This window comes from Rana temporaria, chromosome 3, assembly GCF_905171775.1.
Source record: "Rana temporaria chromosome 3, aRanTem1.1, whole genome shotgun sequence".
Classification (NCBI taxonomy): Eukaryota; Metazoa; Chordata; class Amphibia; order Anura; family Ranidae; genus Rana; species Rana temporaria.
In genome coordinates this window covers 414935099-414962525 of record NC_053491.1, presented here as the reverse complement: position 1 = coordinate 414962525, position 27427 = coordinate 414935099, and the positions used below count along the sequence as shown (strand labels likewise).

Below are 27427 nucleotides of genomic sequence, written 5' to 3'. Positions count from 1 at the left end.
AGATGTCTGGAATGTTTAGCAATTAGCCATCTGAAGGTGTATTGAAGCCCCCCCAGGGTGTGATGTGTGGGTGGAGAGTTTGATTGTTCCTTTCATGCTTAAACTGTATATAAACTTGAGAGCTAGCCATTAAAGTGGTCTTGCATTTGAAACCAGAACAGAGGTGTTTGTCTCGTGTCTGGGGGGAATTCTTATGGGTCGTGTTCGTTTGCCTGATTATGGAGTGTCGATAAGCTGTCGTGGGTTGATGGAAGGTCGTAAACAGTGGTGACTGTTACAATTGGTGGCAGCAGTGGGATAATTCCATCGCCAGAAGAAGAGCTACAAGAACACAGAGCAAGTCTCGTTATTCTGGGAAAATGGGATGTCTGATGTCTGTTGGACGGTTGGAGTGTCAGAAGAGCTGTCGTGGGTTGATGGAAGGTCGTAAACGGTGGTGACCGTTAGGCCTCGTACACACGACCGAACATGTCCGCGGAAACTGGTCCGTTGGACCAGTTTCCGCAGACATGTCCGACCGTGTGTAGGGCTGACCGAACAGTTTTCCGGCCTAGCGGACAGGTTTCCAGCGGACAAATGTTTCTTAGCATGCTAAGAAACATGTCCGCTGGAAGCCTGTCTGTCGGACATGTCCGATGGTCAGTACGACTCATCGGACATGTCCGCTGGCCTGAGAACCCGTGCATGGCGTGGAAGTGATTCGACGCATGCGTGGAAACATTGAACTTCCGGGTTCGCGCACGTCGCTGCGTCATCGTCGCCGCCACGTCACCGCGTCGTCTGTCCGTGGGGAATTTGGTCTGATGGTGTGTACAGCCATCAGACCAAATGATCCCAGCGGACATGTCCGATGAAAACGGTCCGCGGACCGTTTTCATCGGACATGTCTGCTCGTCTGTACGAGGCCTTAAAGACATGAGAAAGTGATGCTCTATGCCGATGATATAATGATTCTGCTGGGTGATACAGAGCAATCCCTAAGCAAGATGATGGAGACGGTGGTTCATTTTGGGGAGTTCTCAGCCCTAAAAATAAATTGGACTAAGTCAGCCTTAATGCCATTGGATGATGTTCAGTTACATCACAGAGACCGTGTGGGCGGTATCCCTGTAGCAACCTCCTTTAAATATATGGGGATACAAGTGACGCCGCGTATCAGGGAATATAGTCAACTCAACATCTCCCTGCTGGTGGCCAGATTTCACTCCCATGTTAAAACGTGGAACACTCTGTGTATGTCGGTTGCGGGCAAAGTGAATCTGATTAAAATTATTCCTATGCCCCAACTACTGTACATGCTCCACAACTCCCCGGTAGTGATCCCACTGAAGACCTTTAGGATAGTGAATGCCATATTTCACGAACTGATCTGGAAAATAACGCCCCCCCCAAATCCGTGGCTGTACTATTTGGCATCGCAATTGCAACACCTTATAGTTACCATGGTTTCTGAAAGGGACCCATCAGACACAACCCCCAGCGCTTCTGAGCATATTATGCTCCAGACGGTGGGAGGAAGGTCCGTTCCAACAGCGCTTGAGGCACTAGCTTTTGGAAAACCCCAAAAAAGCTTCCCTACATAATTACATATAGTTTAATGCAGAAGATATGGAATAAAACTAGATATTTACAGGAGGCATCAGGCATTACCGAGTTCAGCCCCATTTGGGCAAATAATTCCTATCCCGAGCTAGCCAAATTGCAACATGAGGACAGGTGGAAGAGGTATATCACAATATCTTGGGAATGGTAATTTACTTCGTATATAAAAAATAGTACTGATTGGTGGCCCTCTATTGATAGTACAACCCTGCGCTTTAGGAGTAAGCAACAAAGTCCAGGCAATAAAATTCTAATCACGATAAAACACAATAAATAAAATAATAGTAAAAGCAGCTGCTTAAAAATAAATGTCACTTGTTAAAAGCAGAAAAATAAAAACAGCCCGCACAGAGCATGTAAATAGTCCTGCAGCAGCGCTGCAAACCCCTGGTTTGGAAAAAGATAAAAGCTGTGTAGGATGACTCGATCAGATGTAGTTTAGGTATGTGCTCCAATCACCAAAAGGCATTCACCACGTGGGGGGATATAGGGTCCCCTTCGGGGGAAACACTCACCAGATGGTTTCTTTACACTCGCATTTCCATATAAATCACCTCACGTATCACCTTCAGATGCTTGGAAACTGCATACCCCTCTCCTATCTTGATCACCGTTATTGTATTCACTTCCCAGGTGTAGTGTCCGCAGATGTATGAGGAAATGAAAAAAACCATATGGTGCAATATCGTTTTTGAATATTTAATGTTACCCCAAAACAGATATACAATGGTCCCCTCATAAAAACGTGCGTACCGGAAAATACATTAAATCAGGCATATAAAGGTTTCTTTAGCATTTCTCACTGTTAGGTGTAGACCCCTGAAGACCGCTCTATAGGCTTTCCTGTGGCTGTCACTTCCTGGTTTCTCCCACAGTGGAACGCATACGTCACTTCCGGTCGGGTGCTGGATAGCAGCGCTCTGACGTTTCGTCCGTTCGGACTTTTTCCAAGAGCGTGCTATTCCTCTGCACCCGCCGGAGTTATATTGCGTGGTGCTACACGCCCACCTGTGACGATACTATAGATGGGAATGACCCTCCATCCATGCATCACTCAATCCTCACTCCGAGCGCCGCGCTAAGCCACGCCCCCCGGAGAGGAGGAGATCACTAGGTCTTGTTTTGTTGTTGTACTCCGCTTGCTGACATACACTGTTGCCACCATAGGACTGTCAGATGAGTTTACGTCAGCGCGAGGTCATACATGCACTATTCATTTCATATTTGGGCTCTGTACCTGTGAAAGCTGTGAAATATGTATATAGCCCAGTGGTCTGAAGTGTTACTTCTTACACTAGTATATATTAATAAACACACATTGTAGCCCGTACATTGTGCTACACTAGGATCAATATACCCTTTGTGTCACAACACAATGTGCTTCAATTTTAATGGGACTATACATGAGTGGCTGACTGGCTCGTTCATAGACATTGGCTCTTACATACTCAGCAGAGCCAAAGTCCATTAAGAAAACCAGAAAATGTATAAGAACTGGATGTTGAACTTAAATAGATCTAGGACACTATGTGTATATAAATAAATAAATATATGTACACCTCACACGTGTGTGAAACCACCCGAACTACACACCTATGAGTAACCATAAAATCCATTCATATTAAAATAGGAATATAAAAATCTTACTTTAAAAATATATACAAATTATTACAGATCAGATTAAAAACACAGATTATATAGAAATGTAGAAAGAAATATAAATATAAATATAAATATATATTCCTATGTCATCACAGAGACATGGCTAAAATTATTATATGCATTGTGCAAAGCTATATTTATGGAGAATAGATAAGATGTGTTATGCAAATATCAAACACCATATCCCAACCCTGATCACATAAGTTGATGGGGGAAGAGACCTATTATCCCATGTGTTTGGGATCACTCCACCGTGTGTTGTCTCCCATAATAGTATGATGAGCTTGGTTTTCTTTACCCCCCAGGGGCCATTTCTGGTTGATGATAGAATACCAGCCCTTGTACAATAGTGGTCATATTTCGTTATTTGTTAGATGGGTGTGGATAATATTTACACTAATCTTTTCTTGATGGCATATGTATTGCGTAACCCCTTTGTTATTTTGATCATATTACTTAAGCTGGCATTCAGGCCCTAGTTCTGATGGTCATTGTTAGGTGTCACTGATGAAACAATTGATATCGAGTTCCACATTGAGTCCTTTAGGCACCAAGACGTCAGTCAGGAAAATCCAATGAGTTTCTCTTTTGGACAACTCCTGTACTCTGTGGGAGCCCCTCCAATGTGCTTCCACTTGTTCAATGCCCCAGAATTCCAGGCCCGATGGGTCTTGATTATGTTTGATTTTGAAATGGAGGGATACATTATGATCCACATTTCCCAGGTAAATGTTCTTTATGTGTTCCCCTATCCGAATTTTTAGTTTCCTTTTTGTGCGACCGATATAGAGTAAACCGCATGGGCACCTTAATGCATATACCACATGAGTACTGTTGCAGGTGATAAAGTGTTTTATTTCAAAATCTTGCTGGTTCGACGGTGATGTGAAATGATCCAAATTCCTCTGTAATTTTCTCACCTCTTTGCAAGGCTTGCATTTTCTGCACGAGAAAAAACCGTTCTTATTCCAAAAACTTTGAGGTTTTTCTGGGAGATCTAAGATTTTCTTCACTATGGTGTCACCATATGCAGATGCCTTTCTATAAATAAATTGGGGTTTCTGTGGTATTACAGGTCCTATTTTCTTATCTAACGACAGAATGTGCCAATGCTTCGAGAAAATGGATTCCACCTCTCTATATTGACTGTGGAATTGGGAAATAAATCCCCATTCATTGGGATTTGGCTCTTGAACGTGAATGTGAATGTGAGTGCTCAACACATAAATGATGGTATTAAACTGTTAGAGAAAAGGAAAGATATAATAGTGAGATCTGCGGACAAGGGAGGAGGAGTCGTGATACTATCCAAAGAGTATTATCAAAATCAGATTGAGGACATGCTATCAGACCAAAATACATACGGTTTGTTAGAACATGATCCAACACAATCATATAGAGACCAATTGGAAATATTAATACAAATCGGCTCATCTTCAGGAGTATTGTCGACGAAAGAAAAAATGTATCTATTACCAGCGAGTAGCAAAATACCGACGATCTACACCCTGCCCAAGATACATAAGGACCCGGTTAATCCACCAGCACGCCCAATTGTAAACAGCATAGACTCTATATCCTCCAGAATGGGCCAATATCTTGACAAATTTTTGCAGAAGAGTGTGAAATCGACAAGATCCTATTTAAAAGATACAAAGGATTTTCTAAATTGTTTGCACAACGTCACTTTAATTGAAAACCAGCAAGTGCTATTAGTAACAGCAGATGTGTCCTCACTATATTCCATAATTCAACATGATGATGCCACTTTAGCCCTTAATTGGGCTCTAAGTCAAAGGGATGATCTTCCACACAATCAAAAAGTTTTTATAGGCCACGCATTAAATTTTTGTTTATCACATAATTATTTTTGGTTTGGGAACAAATTTTATACTCAAAAACGCGGTGTCGCAATGGGAGCAAAGTTCGCCCCGAGCATTGCGAATTTGTTCATGGCCGAGTGGGAAGATAAATCCATTTTTAAAGAAAGAAAAGCCGAGTTAATTTTTTACAAACGTTTTATCGACGACCTGTTTTTTATTTGGGCGGGAACAGAAGAATCTTTAAATATGTTTTTAAGTATTTTAAATAATAATAATAACAACATTAGGCTTACATCGGAATGGCATCATGACACAATCAATTTTTTAGATGTAACTATTTATCGAAAAAATAATAAATTGGAAACTAAGGTCTATTTTAAACAAACTGACAGAAACAGTTACCTGCCAACAACCAGTGGACACCACCCAAGATGGTTAAAAAACATTCCAAAGGGGCAGATAATGCGTGTCAGACGTAACTGCTCAGAGACCAACAACTTCCTCAACCAATCAAGAATCCTTACAGAACGATTTAAAGCTAAAGGATATAACCCTCAGTTTTTAGACACAATCGTGGAGGAGGTGGGAATGATACCGAGAAATAAATGTCTAGAAGAAAAGAATGTTGGAAATATACAGGAAGTTCAAGAGCCAAATCCCAATGAATGGGGATTTATTTCCCAATTCCACAGTCAATATAGAGAGGTGGAATCCATTTTCTCGAAGCATTGGCACATTCTGTCGTTAGATAAGAAAATAGGACCTGTAATACCACAGAAACCCCAACTTATTTATAGAAAGGCATCTGCATATGGTGACACCATAGTGAAGAAAATCTTAGATCTCCCAGAAAAACCTCAAAGTTTTTGGAATAAGAACGGTTTTTTCTCGTGCAGAAAATGCAAGCCTTGCAAAGAGGTGAGAAAATTACAGAGGAATTTGGATCATTTCACATCACCGTCGAACCAGCAAGATTTTGAAATAAAACACTTTATCACCTGCAACAGTACTCATGTGGTATATGCATTAAGGTGCCCATGCGGTTTACTCTATATCGGTCGCACAAAAAGGAAACTAAAAATTCGGATAGGGGAACACATAAAGAACATTTACCTGGGAAATGTGGATCATAATGTATCCCTCCATTTCAAAATCAAACATAATCAAGACCCATCGGGCCTGGAATTCTGGGGCATTGAACAAGTGGAAGCACATTGGAGGGGCTCCCACAGAGTACGCGAGTTGTCCAAAAGAGAAACTCATTGGATTTTCCTGACTGACGTCTTGGTGCCTAAAGGACTCAATGTGGAACTCGATATCAATTGTTTCATCAGTGACACCTAACAATGACCATCAGAACTAGGGCCTGAATGCCAGCTTAAGTAATATGATCAAAATAACAAAGGGGTTACGCAATACATATGCCATCAAGAAAAGATTAGTGTAAATATTATCCACACCCATCTAACAAATAACGAAATATGACCACTATTGTACAAGGGCTGGTATTCTATCATCAACCAGAAATGGCCCCTGGGGGGTAAAGAAAACCAAGCTCATCATACTATTATGGGAGACAACACACGGTGGAGTGATCCCAAACACATGGGATAATAGGTCTCTTCCCCCATCAACTTATGTGATCAGGGTTGGGATATGGTGTTTGATATTTGCATAACACATCTTATCTATTCTCCATAAATATAGCTTTGCACAATGCATATAATAATTTTAGCCATGTCTCTGTGATGACATAGGAATATATATTTATATTTATATTTATATTTCTTTCTACATTTCTATATAATCTGTGTTTTTAATCTGATCTGTAATAATTTGTATATATTTTTAAAGTAAGATTTTTATATTCCTATTTTAATATGAATGGATTTTATGGTTACTCATAGGTGTGTAGTTCGGGTGGTTTCACACACGTGTGAGGTGTACATATATTTATTTATTTATATACACATAGTGTCCTAGATCTATTTAAGTTCAACATCCAGTTCTTATACATTTTCTGGTTTTCTTAATGGACTTTGGCTCTGCTGAGTATGTAAGAGCCAATGTCTATGAACGAGCCAGTCAGCCACTCATGTATAGTCCCATTAAAATTGAAGCACATTGTGTTGTGACACAAAGGGTATATTGATCCTAGTGTAGCACAATGTACGGGCTACAATGTGTGTTTATTAATATATACTAGTGTAAGAAGTAACACTTCAGACCACTGGGCTATATACATATTTCACAGCTTTCACAGGTACAGAGCCCAAATATGAAATGAATAGTGCATGTATGACCGCGCGCTGACGTAAACTCATCTGACAGTCCTATGGTGGCAACAGTGTATGTCAGCAAGCGGAGTACAACAACAAAACAAGACCTAGTGATCTCCTCCTCTCCGGGGGGCGTGGCTTAGCGCGGCGCTCGGAGTGAGGATTGAGTGATGCATGGATGGAGGGTCATTCCCATCTATAGTATCGTCACAGGTGGGCGTGTAGCACCACGCAATATAACTCCGGCGGGTGCAGAGGAATAGCACGCTCTTGGAAAAAGTCCGAACGGACGAAACGTCAGAGCGCTGCTATCCAGCACCCGACCGGAAGTGACGTATGCGTTCCACTGTGGGAGAAACCAGGAAGTGACAGCCACAGGAAAGCCTATAGAGCGGTCTTCAGGGGTCTACACCTAACAGTGAGAAATGCTAAAGAAACCTTTATATGCCTGATTTAATGTATTTTCCGGTACGCACGTTTTTATGAGGGGACCATTGTATATCTGTTTTGGGGTAACATTAAATATTCAAAAACGATATTGCACCATATGGTTTTTTTCATTTCCTCATACATCTGCGGACACTACACCTGGGAAGTGAATACAATAACGGTGATCAAGATAGGAGAGGGGTATGCAGTTTCCAAGCATCTGAAGGTGATACGTGAGGTGATTTATATGGAAATGCGAGTGTAAAGAAACCATCTGGTGAGTGTTTCCCCCGAAGGGGACCCTATATCCCCCCACGTGGTGAATGCCTTTTGGTGATTGGAGCACATACCTAAACTACATCTGATCGAGTCATCCTACACAGCTTTTATCTTTTTCCAAACCAGGGGTTTGCAGCGCTGCTGCAGGACTATTTACATGCTCTGTGCGGGCTGTTTTTATTTTTCTGCTTTTAACAAATGGTAATTTACTGCCTTTTGAAACTTTGAGGGAGACTTATCAACTACCAGCGAACATGCTTTTTTACTATATTCAGCATACCTCCCAACTGTCCCGCATTCGGCGGGATCCTCCCGCAATTCAAAATCTGACTATGCTAGGATCCCGGAAAACAGGGCCAGGGCGCGACATTCCGTGCCTCCATGTTTGCATTCCACCTCCATGTTTGCGTTCCACCGCCATGTTTGGTGTCCGGTTCCCTGTGATTGGGTGGTCATGTGCGGCGTGGGGCTGGCCTGTCATTGATCGTCTAGAAGTCCCGCCTCCGCGCATGACGGCTATACGCCCAATCACAGTGCGACGGGAAATACGGAGCGGGCCACAGTGGAATGGCGCAGGCAGGGTGTCGGGGGGACAGAGGAATATGCACAGGTAGGAGAACCCCCCCCCGCTCAACAACTTTAATTCCCGCCCCCCCTCAACAACTTTGATCCCCGCCCCCCCCCCCTGCTCAACAACTTTTATCCCCAGCACCCCCCCGCGCAACAAGATGTCCTGCATTGGATAAATGTTGGGAGGTATGTATTCAGCTCAGACACGCATTTTCAGCTCAGTCCAGGGCCTCAGAGTGGCATGTAGATTCTACTCCACTCCTTTTGCAGCTTAAGAGTGCAGAGACGTCTAAGGGCTTTATCTCCCAGAGCTACAGTACGCTGCTTCGTAAATATCTCACAAAACACTCCTTGACAGTTAAAAGAAAATGGGAAACAAATGTAGGACCCCTGGATGAGGATCAGTTGGAAGAGGCCCTACAGTCAGTTTCCATATGTTCCCTTAATGTGTCCCCTCACTGTTGATGCAACTGTATACACTCCTGAGGGTATACTACACGCCTCACAGATTGCATGGTATGGGACTGCTGCCCACACCGACATGCACAAGATGTTAAAGGGACAACGGGGACCTAATACGTATGCTCTGGCGTTGCCCCAAGTTGCTTATTGGAAGGGGATGACAGAAACGCTGAACACAGTATTCCAGGTATTGGTCCCATTAGATCAGTGGATCTCAACTTGGGGGTCGAATGATGATTTGCCAGGGGTCACCAAATCCTGGCCTTTTTCTGAAGACCGCACCGCTCTCCCAGCCTTTTCTCGGCTGCCCAGCTGGGCTGTTCCTGGAGCCCACAGGCGCCCACTCAGCCTCTTTGCAGCCACCCGACTAGACTAGAAGTCGGCTGACTGGTGAGGAAAGTCAAGTGGGAGGGGCTGAAGGAGACCCTATCTCCTGATTTCAGCATAGGTGTCACTGCTGCGAGACACCACTGTAGTACGGGTTCCACGCTACGAAAATAATTTTACTGTTAGGGGTCCCCACAATTTGTGAAATGTTATCAAGGGGTCACGACACTAGAAAGGTTGAGAACCACTGCATTAGATCCTAAATAATGTCTTCTGAATCTGCTAGATTAGCTGGCATGGGAACCCCATATTAGGGAAGCCCTCACTAGCGCCCTTTTCATGGCCCGTAAGCTGATTATGCTACATTGGAAGTCGGAATCACCCCCCACAGTCAGGGAATGGATCAATGCACTTGGTAACGCACTGAGAAGGGAAAAGGTTATATACCAACATAGGGGATGCTCTAAAAAGGTTGAAAAATTATGGGACCCATGGTTGGGAACACCGGGGCTTGCTCCGGACGACCTAATCATGGACAGACTTTTTTGGCTGAATGTGGGCTAAATATGCTGCTTATGTAGTGCTGACACTGGATTATGGTGGGCAAGTTGACCTGGCAAGGAACTGGACCAAGGGGTAGTGTTGGTGGCCGACCACGGCTGTATAAATGCATTGCTTGTATGGTTTATGGTTTTGTACTTGTTTTATATATTTGCTACGATTATGGTACTTTGGACTGTATGTATTTAATTCCAAATATAAACTTCTGTTTTTGGACAAAAAAAAAAAAGATTATCAGGCTAAAGATTGAGAGTCTGGAGCCAACTTTCTGCTAATTGTTTCACAGAGACCTTACACTATATTACCCATAGCCAGAAGTACCTCTCTCAAGTAAAATTTGACCTTATATTCACAGAGTGCACTCTGTAGTAGTTATTGACTGTTATTACAGAGGAACTGTTGGGGAAATATCTATGCTTATTGATACTGTTCACTGCTAATACTTTTCTTTGTTGGGGTTGTGCTTTAGTGGTTATATTAACTCAGCTTGAGCTGCCACAATCTAATAATTACATCACTTAGCGTACTGTGAGTGAAAAGTTTCTTGCATTTGCTCATTCATGTATTTTTCTATTTGCTTTTAACCTGTGGCAATATACAAAGGCCCGGATTCACAAAGCACTTACGCCGGCGTATCTCGAGATACGCCGCGTAAGTGTAAATATGCGCCGTCGTATCTGTTCGCCGTGCCCACAGAACTAAGATACGCCTGAAAATAGGCTTCATCCGACCGATGCAACTTTCCTACGCCGTCGTATCGTAGCACCATATTTACGCTGGCCGCAAGTGGCACTCCCATTGATTTTCTATTCAAATATGGAAATGAGGGAGATACGTCGATTCACGAACGTACTTGCGACCGGCGCATAATATACGCGGTTTGCGTACGTCCGGCGTAAAGTTATTCCCCATTTTTGAGGCGCAACTCATGCTAAGGTATGGACCAGGGAACACAGCCATCGTATTTTACGTCGTTTACGTAGTACGTGAATAGGGCTGGGCGTAGGTTACGTTCACGTCATAGGCAGTGATCCGTCGTATCTTAGGGAGTAGTTCTGACGTGATTCTGAGCATGCGCACTGGGATACGTCCACGGGACGGCGCATGCGCCGTTCATTTTAAGTACTTGTATGGCACTCGGCCCATCATTTGCATGGGGTCACGCCTCATTAGCATGGCTCACGCCCACTTCCACCTACGACGGCTTACGCCGATGGAACCCAGCGCAGTTTGGGAGGCAAGTGCTTTGTGAATTCGGTGCTTGCCTCTCTGCGCTGCTTCGGCGTAGCGTATATTTTATACGCTACGCCGGCATAAATATGCGCCGATGTATGTGAATCCGGGCCATACTTTTCTTACAGTTAACCATTCTGGTAAATATTTCCGATGCTATAACACAGTTGTATACAGAATCTACAGTATACGTCGGTGTATGCAGAAGTATGTGCAGCCATCCTGTACCCAGCCAGGTGTCAGGAGGGACAAAGCTATTTGCAAAGTTGTGGTACAAGAATAGAAAACCCAATACATCCAGCTGTTTCTTCAGGGTAAGTGCTACAGAATATTAGTAAGATGTGTGGGACAGAGAAGCCTCCAAGCCTTTTGGAGTAATTCATAATTTGTTTGTTAATTATTCATTGTTCAAAAGCCATGGTATCTGACAATGAAGGTTGCTAAAGTCAGTCTGCAGCACAGAACCTGGAGAATTCATAATCTCATGTTAAAGTGTAACTACAGGCAATTATTTATTTATTTTTCATTTTGGATAGAGTAAGGGTCCCCTCTGTCAGTTTTTTTTTTTTTTTTTTCTCTTCAGTTCCTGCTCTAAAGCCAAAAGAGGAAGTGAGGAAAACTAGTATCGCCAAAACTAGTATCCTCATTGGAAGATTTCACCTCTATTCTGATGTCAACCCAAAATTTGGGATTTTCTTTTACTTTTGATTTCGTCAGCAACAGTAAATGGTACAAATAGGGTGAATATCTCTAATGGGGACACAGACAGTAATAAAAGCTGACAGGTATTCTAATCCCTCTCCACTCTTTTCAAAACAAAACAAAAGTTTTGCCTTTAGTTACACTTTAACGGTGCAGTTTATGAGGGATGTATATTTACCCCCTTATTTACCGTATTTATTGGGGTATAGCGCGCACCCCTAAAGTTGCCCCGAAATTCCTGTAAAAAAATGTTATAAGATATTATTACTTACAGTTTTGGTGTCTTGCCCATCGTCCATCGTCCGGTCCGGCGTCCGTCAGCGGCCTCGGTGGTGTCCTCCCGGCTTCTCCAGCGCGCGCCTCAAGTCGAGTCCCCGCTTCCCGCGCTCAGTTCGAACGCCTCCGCCGACATATACCGAGTGCAGTACACTCGGGTACATTCGACAGGGCTCGGCTTCGCTCGTGCTCACGCTCTGTGACGTTTATTCGTGAGCACGAGCGAAGACGAGCCTAGCCGAATGTACCCGAGTGTACTGCACTCGGTATATGTTGGCGGCTCCATTCAAACTGAGCGCGGGAAGCGGCTATCGGCGTATATCGCGCACCCACGATTTTCCCCTTATTTTAAGGGGAAAAAAGTGCGCGATATACGCCGATAAATACGGTACCTTTTTCCTAATTCTGAATGGTCAGAAACCAGCTGCCTGAAGGTTTAAAAGTTGCTGCTTTTGCTATGGATGGGCAGGCAGATGACAAAGCAGCAATAATTACATTTCACATGGCCTCTGACACTTAAACCAATGTGCCAGGCTCTGCCAACATAAGCAAAGCTAAATGAGGGGGAAAAAATAAATATTTTATAAGAAAGCCTATATAATTGCAGGCAAAATCCCATTCATGACTTATTCTCTTTCAGTTTCCTCATAGGCTCAGACACAACATTGCTCTCGCTGCTGCTTATCACAAACAGTGTTAGAATGAGAGGGGGGGGGGGCTGAGATGCGCTCTGTGTGTCTATAGACAAATCAGAGCCAGCTCAGGAGCAAGCCTGCACAGGTGCCCCCATAGCAAGTTGCTTGGTATGGTGGGCACTCGGCAGGGTGGAGCCAGGAGTGCCAGCTGGAGACCCAAGAGGAGAAGGGTCGGGGCTGTTCTGTGCAAAGCCATTGTACAGAGCAGGTAAGTATGATGTTTGTTACATATATTTTTTTTTAAATTAAAGGCTTACAATCGCGTTAAGTCCCCCAGTATTGGCCAGTGTGGAATGACATGAGTACAACATGGAGTTGCTCTTGTTCTATAAACAATCTCTAGTGTCTCCTCTTAGTATTTCTCATTATCTCACCTTAGTAGGAGTAGGTAACACCTCCTGAGCCAACACTGATCCCTCCCAATGTCCATCTGTCACTGCACAGGCTTTGGGGTTTTCTTCTTCTTCTTCTTCCTCATATACAACATGCATTCCCTCTGCCAGGTTCTGTGGTTCAATTAAATATCTCCGGCCTTGTGTCAGGATGAGCCCACTGTAAAAGAAGAACAAGAATACAGTTTAAAGATAACAGCGCAGTGTTCTATCACATACATTATTTGTACATTTATAAATGGTAACAGCAGCTATACATTTGTAGCACCTTCCTCAGAACTCCATCCCTCTAGAATTGTTACCGGATCTTTGGCAGGCTTTCCTCTGCATGAACTTGAACACCCGCATAGGCCTCAGTTAGGCCTAGCAGCCAGCAGCCTCATGGATAGGCCTTAGGTCTAGCCGCTAAAAGCTGTATACACACCATCCACCCAGACCGTAGCTGTAGACATGGGCAGGAAGAACTCACCTGATTTCATTCCATTAAATAACATTTCCCAGCATGCCTAGCCACAAATATGGTTGGCTGAGAAAGGTATGTTTATCATATCCTGATCTTTACTGTAACTCATCACCCTTATGTCAAAGGCAATAGCACCACCTGCTGACAGAAGGGAGAAGCCACAACTTAATATGGAATTAACAGAAGTCATGTAATCACGAAACACTACAAATTAGCCAGACTGACTACCATCCAGCACAACTAAATTTACCTGCAGTCCTAGTCTAGGGAAAAGGATGCTACACTGACTTAAGGAATTTGAGATAGTCTTTTTATTTTATTTTAGGCAAGCCTAGTTTTAGCAGGCATACATTTGGAGGCTGGAGTGTACATTCCTTAAAGTATATCAAAAGGCAAAACTTTTTTTAGTTTTGGATAGAGTGCAGAGGGTTTAGAACTCCTGTCAGGTTTTTTTTCTGTCTGTGTTCCTGTTAAGGAGATTCACCCTCTCAATTAGTTCTGTTTACCAATATCAATAAAAAATAAATTAAAAAAAAAATACCACATTTTGGGTTGTCTTCAGAGAAGTAATAGAGGGAAAACCTTCCAATGGGGACATGGGGGTGCCTTAGGAATTCCCTTAATTTGCAGGGATTTTTACCAACTTCCTTCCGACGAAAAAAAAATATTTGACAGGGGTTATAACCCTCACTTGCTTTATCCAAAATGAAAAAAAAAGAAATGAAAAAAAAAAATAGAGATATAAATATAGAAAATTAAGAAAAAAAATGCCATAAATATATCCCCTATTTTGTAGACACTATAACGTATGCGCAAACCAATCAATATATGCTTATTGCGATTTTTATTACCAAAAATATGTAGACAAATACATATTGGTCTAAACTGATGAAGAAATACTTTTTTTATGTTTATAGCGCAAAAAAAAGGTGATCAATTACCACCAAAAGAAAGCTCTTTTTGCGGGGGAAAAAAGGACGTCAATTTTGTTTGGGTACAGCGTCGCACGACCGTGCAATTGTCAGATAAAACAATGCATTAAAGGCAGGGCCGATCCGCCCTATACGCTGACTACGCAAGCTGCGTAGGGCCCCCGAGAATACTCTGGGCCCCGCCGCCGCTAGAGATCCGCGGCCAGCGGAGATAATGTCTCCGCTGGCCGCCATTTTACCGAAGACCAGGCCAGAACGAGAAGGGAGCTCTGCCGAAATAGAAAGAGAGCTGCGGCGCCGCCCACCCCCGCCCCTGGTGGGCGGTGCTGCAGCTCAATTTCTACATTGTAGATGGCCGGCTCCGCCTCTAATTTGTTCCCCCCCTCGCCTCTTGCCTCTGCCTTCAGATCGATTTAATAATCTTCCTGTCCTAACTGGTACTCTGTGTTCAACAAGTCAAAGCCCTATGTACCCCTCAGCAGAAAGAAAGCCAGAAACAAATCAGTTCCAGAGTCAGCTGTCGGTTCAAAGAGAGGTCAGAAAGGAGAGTGGACCATGCACAACGCTGCAGATATGAAGCCAAGTGCAGGAGCAAAGTCATGCCCGGGTCAGCAGTATAAACCACCATAATGCATCGCATTAGTAAAGCTGAACATAAACACTAGTGACATCCAATCAAACAGCTTGTTGCAGACGTGATAGTGTCTGCCAGTTTCGGCACTTAAAGCGGCAATAAACCCGGTGTCTCTTGGAGACACCGCTGCTGAACTATAGAAGGGCTCCAAAGGGGCAAAATGTAAGGAAGCACTCCGCTGGGGACACCTGAGATGTAAGGAAGCACTCCGCTGGGGACACCTGAGATGTAAGGAAGCACTCCACTGGCGACACCTGAGATGTAAGGAAGCACTCCGCTGGGGACACCTGAGATGTAAGGAGGCACTCCACTGGGGACACCTGAAATGTAAGGAGGCACTCCACTGGGGACACCTGAGATGTAAGGAGGCACTCCACTGGGGACACCTGAGATGTAAGGAAGCACTCCACTGGGGACACCTGAGATGTAAGGAGGCACTCCACTGGGGACACCTGAGATGTAAGGAGGCACTCCACTGGGGACACCTGAGATGTAAGTAGGCACTCCGCTGGGGACACCTGAGATGTAAGGAAGCACTCCGGAGGCTGGGGACACCTGAGATGTAAGGAAGCACTCCGGAGGCTGGGGACACCTGAGATGTAAGGAAGCACTCCGGAGGCTGGGGACACCTGAGATGTAAGGAAGCACTCCGGAGGCTGGGGACACCTGAGATGGAAGGAAGCACTCCACTGGCTGGGGACACCTGAGATGTAAGGAAGCACTCCGCTGGCTGGGGACAGTAACATCAGAGCTCCCACTGATTCTGCATTATGGTGAGTTGAATGATTTCATTTTATATTACAATGTAATAATAATGCGCTTCAATTGTCCTGACACCATAACAACCTTGGTGCCGGGATGATTGAGGCCCTAACACCAGGTGTTTGGAGTATCTTAATCTGCTGATTGTTAAACTTTCTGGTATACACATATTGCTATTATGGTGTAGGATCTTTTTTACTTCCTCTTTCTCTCTCTCTCTCTCTTCCTTTCTTTGTTTCTCCCTCCATCCCTCATTCACCTCAGACTCTAACCACACCCCTTTGAGTCACGCCCCTTTAAGTCACGCCCAATATTATGCTTAAACCACACCCATTATTCACGGGTCAGGTAGAGGGCCCCTTAGCAGAACTTCGCTTATGGCCCCAGGGAGGTCAGGATCGGCACTGATTAAAGGGGTAAATACTTCAGGGGCTGAAGTGGTTAAACTACACTTGTTAGAAGTTCCATATGCTGTAACCAGAATGCTCATACCTGCACGCATCAAAAGCTCATAGTAAATACCAGTAGTATACGACTTGGTTGAGTGCACACAACACAGCAATGTAAGCACATGTTCTATAAGAAATGCTAATCCATGTAAGTCTGAAATAGCTGATAACACATAACAGCAAGCTGCATAGTAAAACTACATATAATATCAGATATCTTATTTTCTCTTCAAGCATTGATATTTTTATATTTAAATATTTTTATTGGAAAATAAATGTTTGGTATGAACAGACACAATAATGCAGCACAATCGACTCTCAGATCGTCAACATAATAGCATAAAAACATAGAAAATACAGCCACAATATATATCCAACTTTTACATCTAACTTTTAATTTAAGAACTGTTACATCCAAAACAAAAGGCCGAACTACTAAGTGCTAGTGGGACTGAACAGGTACTTCCCATCAATGATCAAGAATACCATCACATATAGTGAGTGATGGAGAACCCGAATACGGGTTTAAAGCCCTGTACACACAGGCCAGAATCCCGTCAGGAAAAAAGCGTTGTTTTTCCTGACGAGATTCTTGGCAAGAATCTCTTGCCGCCCGAGTGTACAGACACTCCATTCAAAAGAACCGCAGTTCTTTTGAATGGTAAGAACGCGATGACGTCGCCACCATCTTGCTGCACCCTACCTATGCCTAGGAAGCTACCGCGCATGCGTCAAAGTCATTTCGAGCATGCGCGGGTTTCCACGGCGACAGGTAAGTATACACACTCTCGGGTTTCTCGGCAGGTTCTCTATTTTTCTCATCGAGATTTTAGGCAGTTTTCTTGATGAGAAACCTGAAAGCCTCGTACACATGCATGGTATACTCGGCAAGAAAGCTCTGCCAGAAGTTTTCTTGCTGGTTCTTGCCGAGTAAACCGAGCGTGTGTACGAGGCTTTAGTTAGAAAAAAGAGGAAAGGAAATTGTTGGTTGGGAAGCCACCGAGTAGCCTTGGTGAATTTCCCTGGGTCTATCTTAGGACTCACTATAGTGTGAGACCCCATAGACTATCACAAGTATCGTGCCTGTAAATACCAGAAACATAAAGAAATAAGAAGGAATTGGAGAGAAAGGAAGAAAAGAGAAGCTAAACAGATAAAAGAAAGAAGAGAGAGGAAAAGAGGGAAGCATTGATATTTTTAATACTAAATTCATTGTCTTACCTTAACCCAGAGCAGGTGCTGATGCTGACCATTGATTGGTTGTCATTTTCAACATAGCCTTGATAGTGACAGTGATCCTGCACAATATGAGCACAAACAGTTATAAAGTTCAGCCAAAGATTTAACATCCTCAGGCCCCGTACACACGATAGAATCCATCCGCTGAAAAATCTCAGCGGATCGGTTTCAGCGGATAGATTCTATGGTGTGTACATTCCTGTGGATATTTATCCGCGGAAATTTCACGATTCCAGCAGATAAAAATTTGTAGACATGTCTACAAATCTATCCGCTTGAATCGATCCCAACGGATTGATCCGCTGGTCTGTACAGACTCACCGGATCAATCCGTCCGAAGGGATCCCCCGCATGCATCGTAATGATTCGACGCATGCGTGGAATTCCTTATATGACAGCGTCACGCTCGTCGCCGCGTCATCATCGCGGCAACGGCGCGACACGTCATCGCGAGGGGATTTCGGCGCGGATTTCGATCCTATGGTGAGTACACTCCATCGGATCCAAATCCGCTGAAATCCTCGAGAGGATTTATCCGCGGAAACGGTCCGCTGGACCGTATCCGCGGATAAATCCTCTCGTGTGTACTAGGCCTCAGGCAGGAAATTGAAATCCTCAACAATGCAAAAAAATATATGTTTCTCATTGCCATAGAAAGGTCTTGGCAAACTTTGAAATATGATTGCACTTGTACAAAGTAATGGTGTAAAGGTGTTTAAAGGATTGGAAGTCACCCAACTGGTGCCTCGCTATTTGAGGAGCTAAGACATTGGTTTTCCCAATCTTTGGGAACATGGCCTTAAAGTGGAACTAAAGTTAATAATACCTACCTTCAATGTTTTGTGGTCCCTCATTGGCAACCTCTTCCCAGCTTCTTCTAGGTGCTGGACAAAAAGAATCCATGTAGAAGCCAGACACTGAGATGTACACAAGACATACTGTATGTTCAAGAGGCACGTTATCTACAGGGGACTGTTTCAGCTGATTGAGCAGGTCTGCCGACACCAAATGATTTGTTCAATGTGAATAGGGGCAGAAGCCTGAGTGCAACCCATAACCTTGAACATGTCAGCAAGATTTTGTCTAAGGCCCCATACACACCATAGAATCTATCCGCAGATAAATCCCATCAAATGGGTTTCAGCGGATAGATTCTATGGTGTGTACACTCCGGCGGATATTTATCCTCGGATAAATCTCCCCTGGGATGGATTTCCAGCAGATGAATATTTGCTGACATGCTCAACAAATCCATCTGCTGAAGTCCATCCCAAAGGATGGATCCGCTCGTCTGTACAGACTCACCGGATCCATCCGTCCAAAGGGATTCCCCGCACGCGTCGTAATGATTTGACGCATGCGTGGAATTCCTTATATGACAGCGTCGCGCCCGTCGCCGCGTCATAATCGCGGCGACGGCGCGACACGGATCCGCGGATAAATCCTCTCGTGTGTATGGGGCCTAAGAGTAAAAAACATTTTTTTGGATAGAGTAAGGGAAAGTTATACACCCTTGTCAGTTTTTTTTCCACCTGTGGAAGGAAGAATTCCCTTTACTTCCTGTCCTACAACCACAACAGGAAGTGCAATAAAATCCTACCAAAGTGACAGATTCTCTGATTGCTATCAGGGTCACCGAAATTGGTGTCCCCATTGGAAGATTTCCCCTCTATTTCTGTTCTGGTGACATCCAAAATTTGGGATTTTCTTTTGCTTTCAGTTTTAGTAAAAATAGTAAATACGACAAATAGAGAGGGTGAATCGCACACATTGAGACACAGACAGCAATAATAACAGGTGTCCTAAAACAAAAAAAGTTTTGCCTTTAGTTACACTTTAACCACTTAAAGTGGAGGTTCACCCTAAAAAACATGTATATACCATTCCATCCAGCATTCTGCCGACATGTACAGTATGCTGTTTTTTTTTTTTCCGCTGTACATACCGTTGTATAGCTATTTCCCCCCGGCTTCCGGGTAGTGGCTCCTGCGGGAGTGGGTGTTCCTATTCAGAGACTAAGTGATTGACGTGATGACAAAAGCTTCCCCCCGGCGCATAATGTGCGTCACAAGTTTCCGAAAGAAGCCGAACGTCGGTGCGCAGGCGCCGTATAGCGCCGTATAGAGCCGACTCGCAGTTTGGCATCTTCCGGAAACTGGTGACGCGCATTATGCGCCGTGGGAAAGCTTTTGTCATCACGTCAATCACTTAGTCTCTGAATAGCCCAGCCATGGGTCCGAAGCTCCGTGACCGCACCTGCGGGACCCGCAGACCCGATCACTGCCGGTGTCCCGCGATCGGTCACAGGAGCTGAAGAACGGGGAGAGGTGTGTGTAAACACAACTTCCCCGTTCTTTTGTGTGGCAGTGACACTGATCATCTGTTCCCTGATATAGGGAACGACGATCAGTGACGTCACGCCTACAGCCACGCCCCCCTACAATAAGAATGCCTCCCTTAGGGCACACTTAACCCCTTAGCGCCACCTAGTGGTTAACCCCTTCACTGCCATTGTCATTTTTTATAGCCCTTTTCGCTGTGAAAATTACAATGGTCCCAAAAATGTGTCAAAAGTGTCCGATGTGTTCATCATAATGTTGCAGTCATGAAAAAAATCGCTGATCGTCGCCATTAGTAGTAAAACAAAATATTAATAAAAATGCCAAAAACTATCCCCTATTTTGTAAACGCTATAAATTTTGCGCAAACCAATCGATAAACGCTTATTGTGTTTTTTTTACCAAAAATAGGTAGAAAATCTGCCTAAACTGAGGGAAAAAAAAGTTTTCTTATATCTTTTTTTGGGGATATTTATTATAGCAAAAAGTAAAAAAAATATTTTTTTTTTTCAAAATTTTCGCTCTATTTTTGTTTATAGCGCAAAAAATAAAAACAGCAGAGGTGATCAAATACCACCAAAAGAAAGCTCTATTTGTGGGAAAAAAAGGACGCCAATTTTTTTGGGAGCCACGTCGCACGACCGTGCAATTGTCAGTTAAAGCGACGCAGTGCTGAATCGCAAAAAGGGGCAAGGTCCTTAACCTGCATAATGGTCCGGGTCTTAAGTGGTTAAGGAACGCCCCACGTACATATTCTGCGGCAGGGCGGCCCTTAAGTGTGAAATCCCCTATCTGTTCATGATTTATTTCAAGGGCTCTGGGGCACGCACAGCGGGAGCAAATCAGCAGGTCCGGCAGCCGTGATGGCAGCAGGGACCTGCCAATCGTTCACAGGAGAAGCAGAGAGCTGTTCTGAGAGGGAGGAAAATTAAGATCTTGTATTTCTACTAAGCAGAAACACGGATCTCTGTTTTCCTCCAGTCACACCATTCCCCCCATAGTTAGAGAGCACCCCCTAGGAGCACATTTAATTCTTTGATCGCCCCTGATGTTAACCCCTTCCCAGCCAGCCTAATTTATACAGTTACAGTGCATTTTTGTTAGCACTGATCACTGTATTTGTGTCACTGGTCCCCAAAAAGTGTCACTTAGTGTCAGGTTTGTCTGCCGCAATGCTGCACATTGTGATTGGGATTTTTTGGGACTTTAATTAATTAATTAATTAATTAATTAATTATTTTTACCAATAACATGTAGCTGAAAACATATTAGCCTAAATTCAGGAAAAAAAAAGATTTTTTACATTTTTTTATATTTCAATGTATTTTTTATTAAAGAAAAACAAGTTCCAATGTAGACAGACACATTGGCTGAACTAAGCAACATAGCAATACAAAGATATAGAAAAGATGGCCATAACACACATCCTCCACTTAGCACAACAGCAAAACATGAAGTTTTTACATTTTTTTATTGGATGTGTTTTATAGCAGGAAGTAAAGAATATTGTTGTTTTTTGTTCAAATATGTCGGTCTTATTCTAGTTATGGCACAAACAAATAAAAACTGCAGAGGTGATCAGATGTACAACCAAAAGAAAGCTCTATTTGTGGGTAAAAAAGGACATAGATTTGTTTTGGGTACAGTGTCGCACGATCACGCAATTGTCAGTTAAAGCCACACAATGCAAAAAATTTGCCAGTAACCCTTTCCCTCTGCCATATCATTATGTTGTATCGCCACCTAGTGGGAAAATGTAGGAATTGTTTTAATTTCTGTTACTGTGTTTGGATACCTACAGTACCTCACAAAAGTAAGTACACCCCTCACATGTTTGTAAATATTTTATTATATCTTTTCATTTCATGTGACAATTACACTTTGCGACAATGTAAAGTAGTGAGTGTACAGCTTGTATAACAGTGTAAATTTACTGTCCCCTCAAAATAAATGGCGCAGGGTTCCCCTTAATATCCATACCAGACCTGAAGGGCCTGGTATGGATTTTGGGGGGACCCCTACGCAACATTATTTTTAGATTTGGTTCGGGATTTCCCTTAATATTTATACCAGACCCAAAGGACCTGGTAATGGACCATGCCATTTTTTTCAATTCGTTTTATCTATATTGCCGAAACCCGACAATTCATTACAGCCACAAGCAATTTTAAATGAAATTTTTTTCTTTACAAATGTAATTTTGCTGTGGTATTGTTCTAAACATGGGAAAACTGTACCACTTTACAGGCATACTATAGACACCCCCCGGGCATCTATCACTTTAAACATTATTAAAATCACATCTTTCTGCCCTGAGTTCTCACCTCTTAACAGGTCTTCTACCATCTGAACTTTGCCACTTTAAGAAGACCTCTGCCTCTAACGGACGGACCTGACCTTCTACAGATCCCGATGACGGTCCCTATCTGGAAGATCTCTAGTATAGTACCCACAGCCCTTCAAGTATTTACCCTATCCAATAGGTTCTGTTCCTCTATGGGCCCCAAAGATATACGGGCTGAGAAACACACCCACATGTGTATAGACTAACGCTCTCTTTGCTGGTTGGTCTTAGTGTCACCATACTCCTAAGACATTGTTACCTTACTCTTCCAGATTCCAGAGGAACTTGAATAATTAGGGGTAGATACAGGGCCGATCCTAGGGTCACAGGTGCCTGGGTGCAGAAATGTTTCTGGCCCCCAACATGGGCATCGTCATTTTACCAACTCCTCTTTACAAATGTTTCTATGGCAATGAGTCAACCACAGAGATGCTCCCCCACAAAGTCTTCATTAACCTGGGATCCTTACATGATCTCTTAACAATAAATAAAATACAGGAAGAGAAGCAGAGTACTTTATTGGGACCTGAAGGGGGGCCTCTGTGATGGACACAGAGAGGGCTTCTGGTAGAGAGTCTGTTAGATGTTTGGCGCCCCCACCTCTGCAGGCGCCTGGGTGCAATGCACCCTGTGCACCCTGCCTAGGATCGGCCCTGGGTAGATATGTCTACACAAGTAGGGTTATTTGATATTTCTGGCCGACCTTACACCTGATTAGGAGACCCTTAACCGCTCCTCACTATTCACCTTCTGCAGTACTAGTTAAGACTGTTTAATGCTAGTTGCATCCAGGGACGCGGGCCCACTGGTGGTGATATTGTTCCTGAATGCACTTGCTCGCCCTCCCAAGCCGCAGGCATGAGGCAGCTTTTCGTTTTGTCACTTTTGGGGAAGTGTTATATTGGTTTTAGTTATTTTTATTCGTTTTAAGAAAAAACGCAAATGTTACATATGATACTATCATTACGGGTTGTAACACATGTATGCTTCTTACTCACTTTTCACAAAATCTCCCTGGACATATATTACACATATCCACCCTGGCACCTCCCATTTTCCCCTAAGAGACATCAGAGGTGTTCACTCTGTGACACCTAATAACTCTGCGCTTCTACAAGCGACATCCAGAGTATAGTCTCGCTCTCAGCGTACTATTCTTTTTACCTGTTCTTACATACAATCTCTTCCCCCACATCCCTCCTCCACCGCCCTACTTCCCTCCCCCCTTCTCACCTCCCTTTTCTCTAGCTACCCCTGCTAGTTACCTGCTTCACCCACCCTATCTCCCATTCCCAAAATGTCATACTCCCACTTAGGCAAATCTCCCACAGTCATTTCACATAATGTCAATGGCCTCAACATCCCCGAAAAGTAAACAAAACTACTGAGAGAACTAAAAAAGGCGAACCCCTCAGTAACTTTCTTACAGGAAACACATTTTAAAGGCCCAAACACCCCTAAACTCACCGACAACTTTTTTACTAAGGCATATCATGCCACAAACCCCCTGACAAAAACTAAAGGTGTTTCTATTCTACTGAGCAAACACTCTCCATTTGAGTTATCTGGCCAACTTTCTGACCCAGAGGGCCGATACATTTTTCTCAAAGTTACCTGGGGGGAACACCGGTTACACTAGCGAATGTATATTTTCCAAACTCCACTCACTTCACATTCTGTACCAAAATTGTTTCGGAACTGAAATGGTTTGCAGAGGGTTGCATCATACTTGGCGGGGATTTTAACATCCCTCTCTCCCCTTCACAAGATACCTCTAATGGACATTCCCACGTCTCCTATAGGATCTTGAAAAGAATTAAGAGTTTATTACAATCACTTAAGCTAGTGGACACATGGAGACTCTTACACCCCACGGACAGAGATTTTTCCTTCTTCTCACCTCCCCACAGGAAGTATTCTAGATTAGACTTGATCTTTATTTCCCAAAGGAACTTAAACGCGCTATCAAAGGCAGAAATAGGCATCATTGCACTCTCCGACCATGCCCCAGTGGCTGTGACATTATCTTTAGGTCCCAAACAGAGATCCCCGTTCAATTGGAGGCTCAATGCATCTTTGCTAACAGATCCGATTGTACATGACAGCATTCGAGACTCCATTGAAACATACTTCAGGTTGAACAAGGACTCTGATACAAACCCACTCAACAACTGGGAAGCACACAAGAGTGTCATAAGAGGGGAGCTCATAAGATGGGGCGCGAGAAGGAAAAGGGAGAGGGCTGAGGAGATCACCTCCCTATCAAATACCATAGCCAAACTTGAGACTTTACACAAAAAATCACTCTCCGACAGGGTACTGGATGACCTGATTAGACATAGGACATCCCTTAAACAGCTATTGACCTTTCAGACTCAAAAATCCTTATTCTTTAAAAGAAATATCTTTTATGAAAGAGAAGACAAGGGGGGGAAACAACTTGCTAGGGCCCTAAAAGATGCCACCCTAGCAAATCAAACATTTTTCGATTCGAAACAGCTCAGGCAACCTAGAGCATTCCTCAGAAAAAATAGCAGCAATCTTCCATGACTTTTATGCAGGCCTATACGACCTTCCACCACAACACAAACCACATCACATACATTCCTCTAAAGAAGAAATGATCCTTACATTTTTAACTGATAGCAAACTTCCATCACTTTCTGCTGAAGACGCCTCCACTCTGAACGAGCCCATTACCACTACTGAACTTCAATTAATATTCAAAGATTTAAAACCAGGGAAAAGTCCAGGTCCGGACGGTTATACGTCCCAATATTATAAAACTACCTCCCTTGTCCTCACTGACCTGTTGCTCAAGGCCCTGAATCATCTAGCACAACAACCACACAGCTCCAGTTCCTTACTCTCTGCCCACATAGCCGTAGTCCCTAAACCGGACAAAGATCACACAGAAAGCGCAAACTATAGTCCCATATCCCTCCTAAATTTGGATATAAAAATCCTGGAAAAAATTCTAGCCAATAGGATCAAACCCCTTCTATAAAAAATCATTGGCCCTGAGCAGGTAGGCTTCATGCCTGGAAGGGAAGCTAGGGACAACATAACCAAATCACTAAACCTAATCCACCACGCAGATGTCTCAAAAATTGAAGGCCTTCTCCTGTCCACCGATGCGGAGAAGGCCTTCGACAGGATATCATGGGAATACCTGTTCGCAATGTGTTCCCATATCGGACTGAAAGGAAATGTGATAAATTGGATTAAGGCCCTCTACCAGAATCCGACTGCACGGATTAAAATAACACCACCCTATCTGACCCTATAAATATTCAAAATGGCACTCGCCAGGGTTGCCCCTTGTCTTCCCTGCTTTTTATATTATCGTTGGAACCACTCATTAGGTCAATAAACTAATCACCTGACATCAGAGGCTTCACGGTTAAGGACAGGGAATTTAAACTGGTGGCTTATGCTGACGACCTCTTATTTTTGGTCACTCAACCACACATTTCTATGCCAAACTTATCTAAAATATTTAAAACATTCGGCTTCATTTCAAACTTCAAGATCAACCCGACCAAATCTGAGGCACTTAATCTCACCCTTCCCCCAGATAAACTCAATTCACTTAAAAAGAATTTCAAATTTAAGTGGGAAAAATAATCCCTTAAGTACTTAGGGATCAAACTCACTCCTGACTTAAATTCCCTATACAAAACAAACTTCATCCCTCTGATAAACTCAATTTTAGGGGACCTGAAGAGATGGAATTCAAAATTCTTCTCCTGGTTTGGAAGGGCCGCCATATTAAAGATGGTGGTACTTCCGAGACTGCTATACTTCTTCAATGCTCTCCCAGTCGATATACCAAATTCCCTCTTCACTAAACTTCAATCAGCCCAAAGGGGATTTCTTTGGTCAAATAAGAAATCTAGGATTTCAATGAAAATTCTTAATCTTCCTAAAAACAGAGGTGGTCTGGGCCTTCCAGACTATAGAAAATACTACTTTGCCTCCCACATTACAAGGGTGATCGACTGGCACTGTCACGGCCCTAATAAGGACTGGGTCCAATTAGAACTGGCCTATTCTTTACAGTCCCTCCTTTATTACCCCTGGACCCTTCACTCTAAATCCTTAAAAAACCTCTCCAATCCTCTCATAGCTAACACATTAAAAATCTGGCACAAGTTAGCTTCGCCTTACAAACTAGCTACAATCCCGGGCCCTTTGACACCGATTGTAGGAAACCAAATGAGATGAGTGATAATAACTCCGCTGTGTGGGTATGGAGGGATAGGGCGAAAAACAAAAAACAATAAACAAAAAAAGCAAAACAAAACAGTGATCAATAAGTCCCACCAATTGGGCGGGGTGAACTCTACAAGCAGTGTGCAATCTGAACTGTGAAGGTGGGTGATCTGGAAAAAGGTTAACACTATACAGCAAAATCCTTATAAGGAAGTAAAATAAACATGAAAGTCAATAAACACAATTATCAAAATAAATGTCCAGGATTGGTACTAAGGACCAAAGGTAAGTGATCCCAACACATAATAAAGGGTAAAAATCCAGTGAAATCAAGTGCAAATAAAAGTCTCGCATCCAAAAAGCATATATTTAAAGGTGCAGTCCTTGATAGCTGTGAGTAATAAGTGATGAGAAACCAGGAAATCCAATATTTCAGAGAAGAGCAAGCTTCGGTGCGCACACCTCTAGTGGTATAGAATGCTCACCTCAAGGCCATAGCACGGATAGCCTGGATACCACTCAAGGTGTACTCAAAGATCCAGCAGGATGAGGGCTACATGTAGTCTCCACATTAAATGACCATATTGGAAGAAACAAAAAAAAGAGGAAGATATGGCGTAATACTGGAAGCAAGGGTCTTAAAAAACGATCAATCACATGCACATGCACTCACATGGAGGCCGTGAGCAGTGGGCCTATCTCCTACGAACGGCGAGTTTGTGCGACCCAGTCTGTGATATTGATTGTATGCTGATCCT

General features: G+C 43.4%; 1 protein-coding gene across 1 annotated transcript in view; it reads right to left on the bottom strand.

Annotated features, from left to right (window-relative positions):
- Positions 1-13176: 13176 nt before the first annotated feature.
- Positions 13177-27427, bottom strand: part of LOC120933095 (snake venom metalloproteinase atrolysin-D-like) — a 47786-nt gene continuing 33535 nt past the window's right edge. Inside the window, exons 5-6 of the mRNA XM_040346092.1 lie at positions 17754-17830; positions 13177-13452 (exon numbers count right to left, since the gene is read on the bottom strand). Of these exons, the coding sequence (XP_040202026.1) occupies positions 13266-13452; positions 17754-17830 (264 nt within the window). The 3' untranslated portion in view covers positions 13177-13265. The remainder of the gene's footprint in view (positions 13453-17753; positions 17831-27427) is intronic.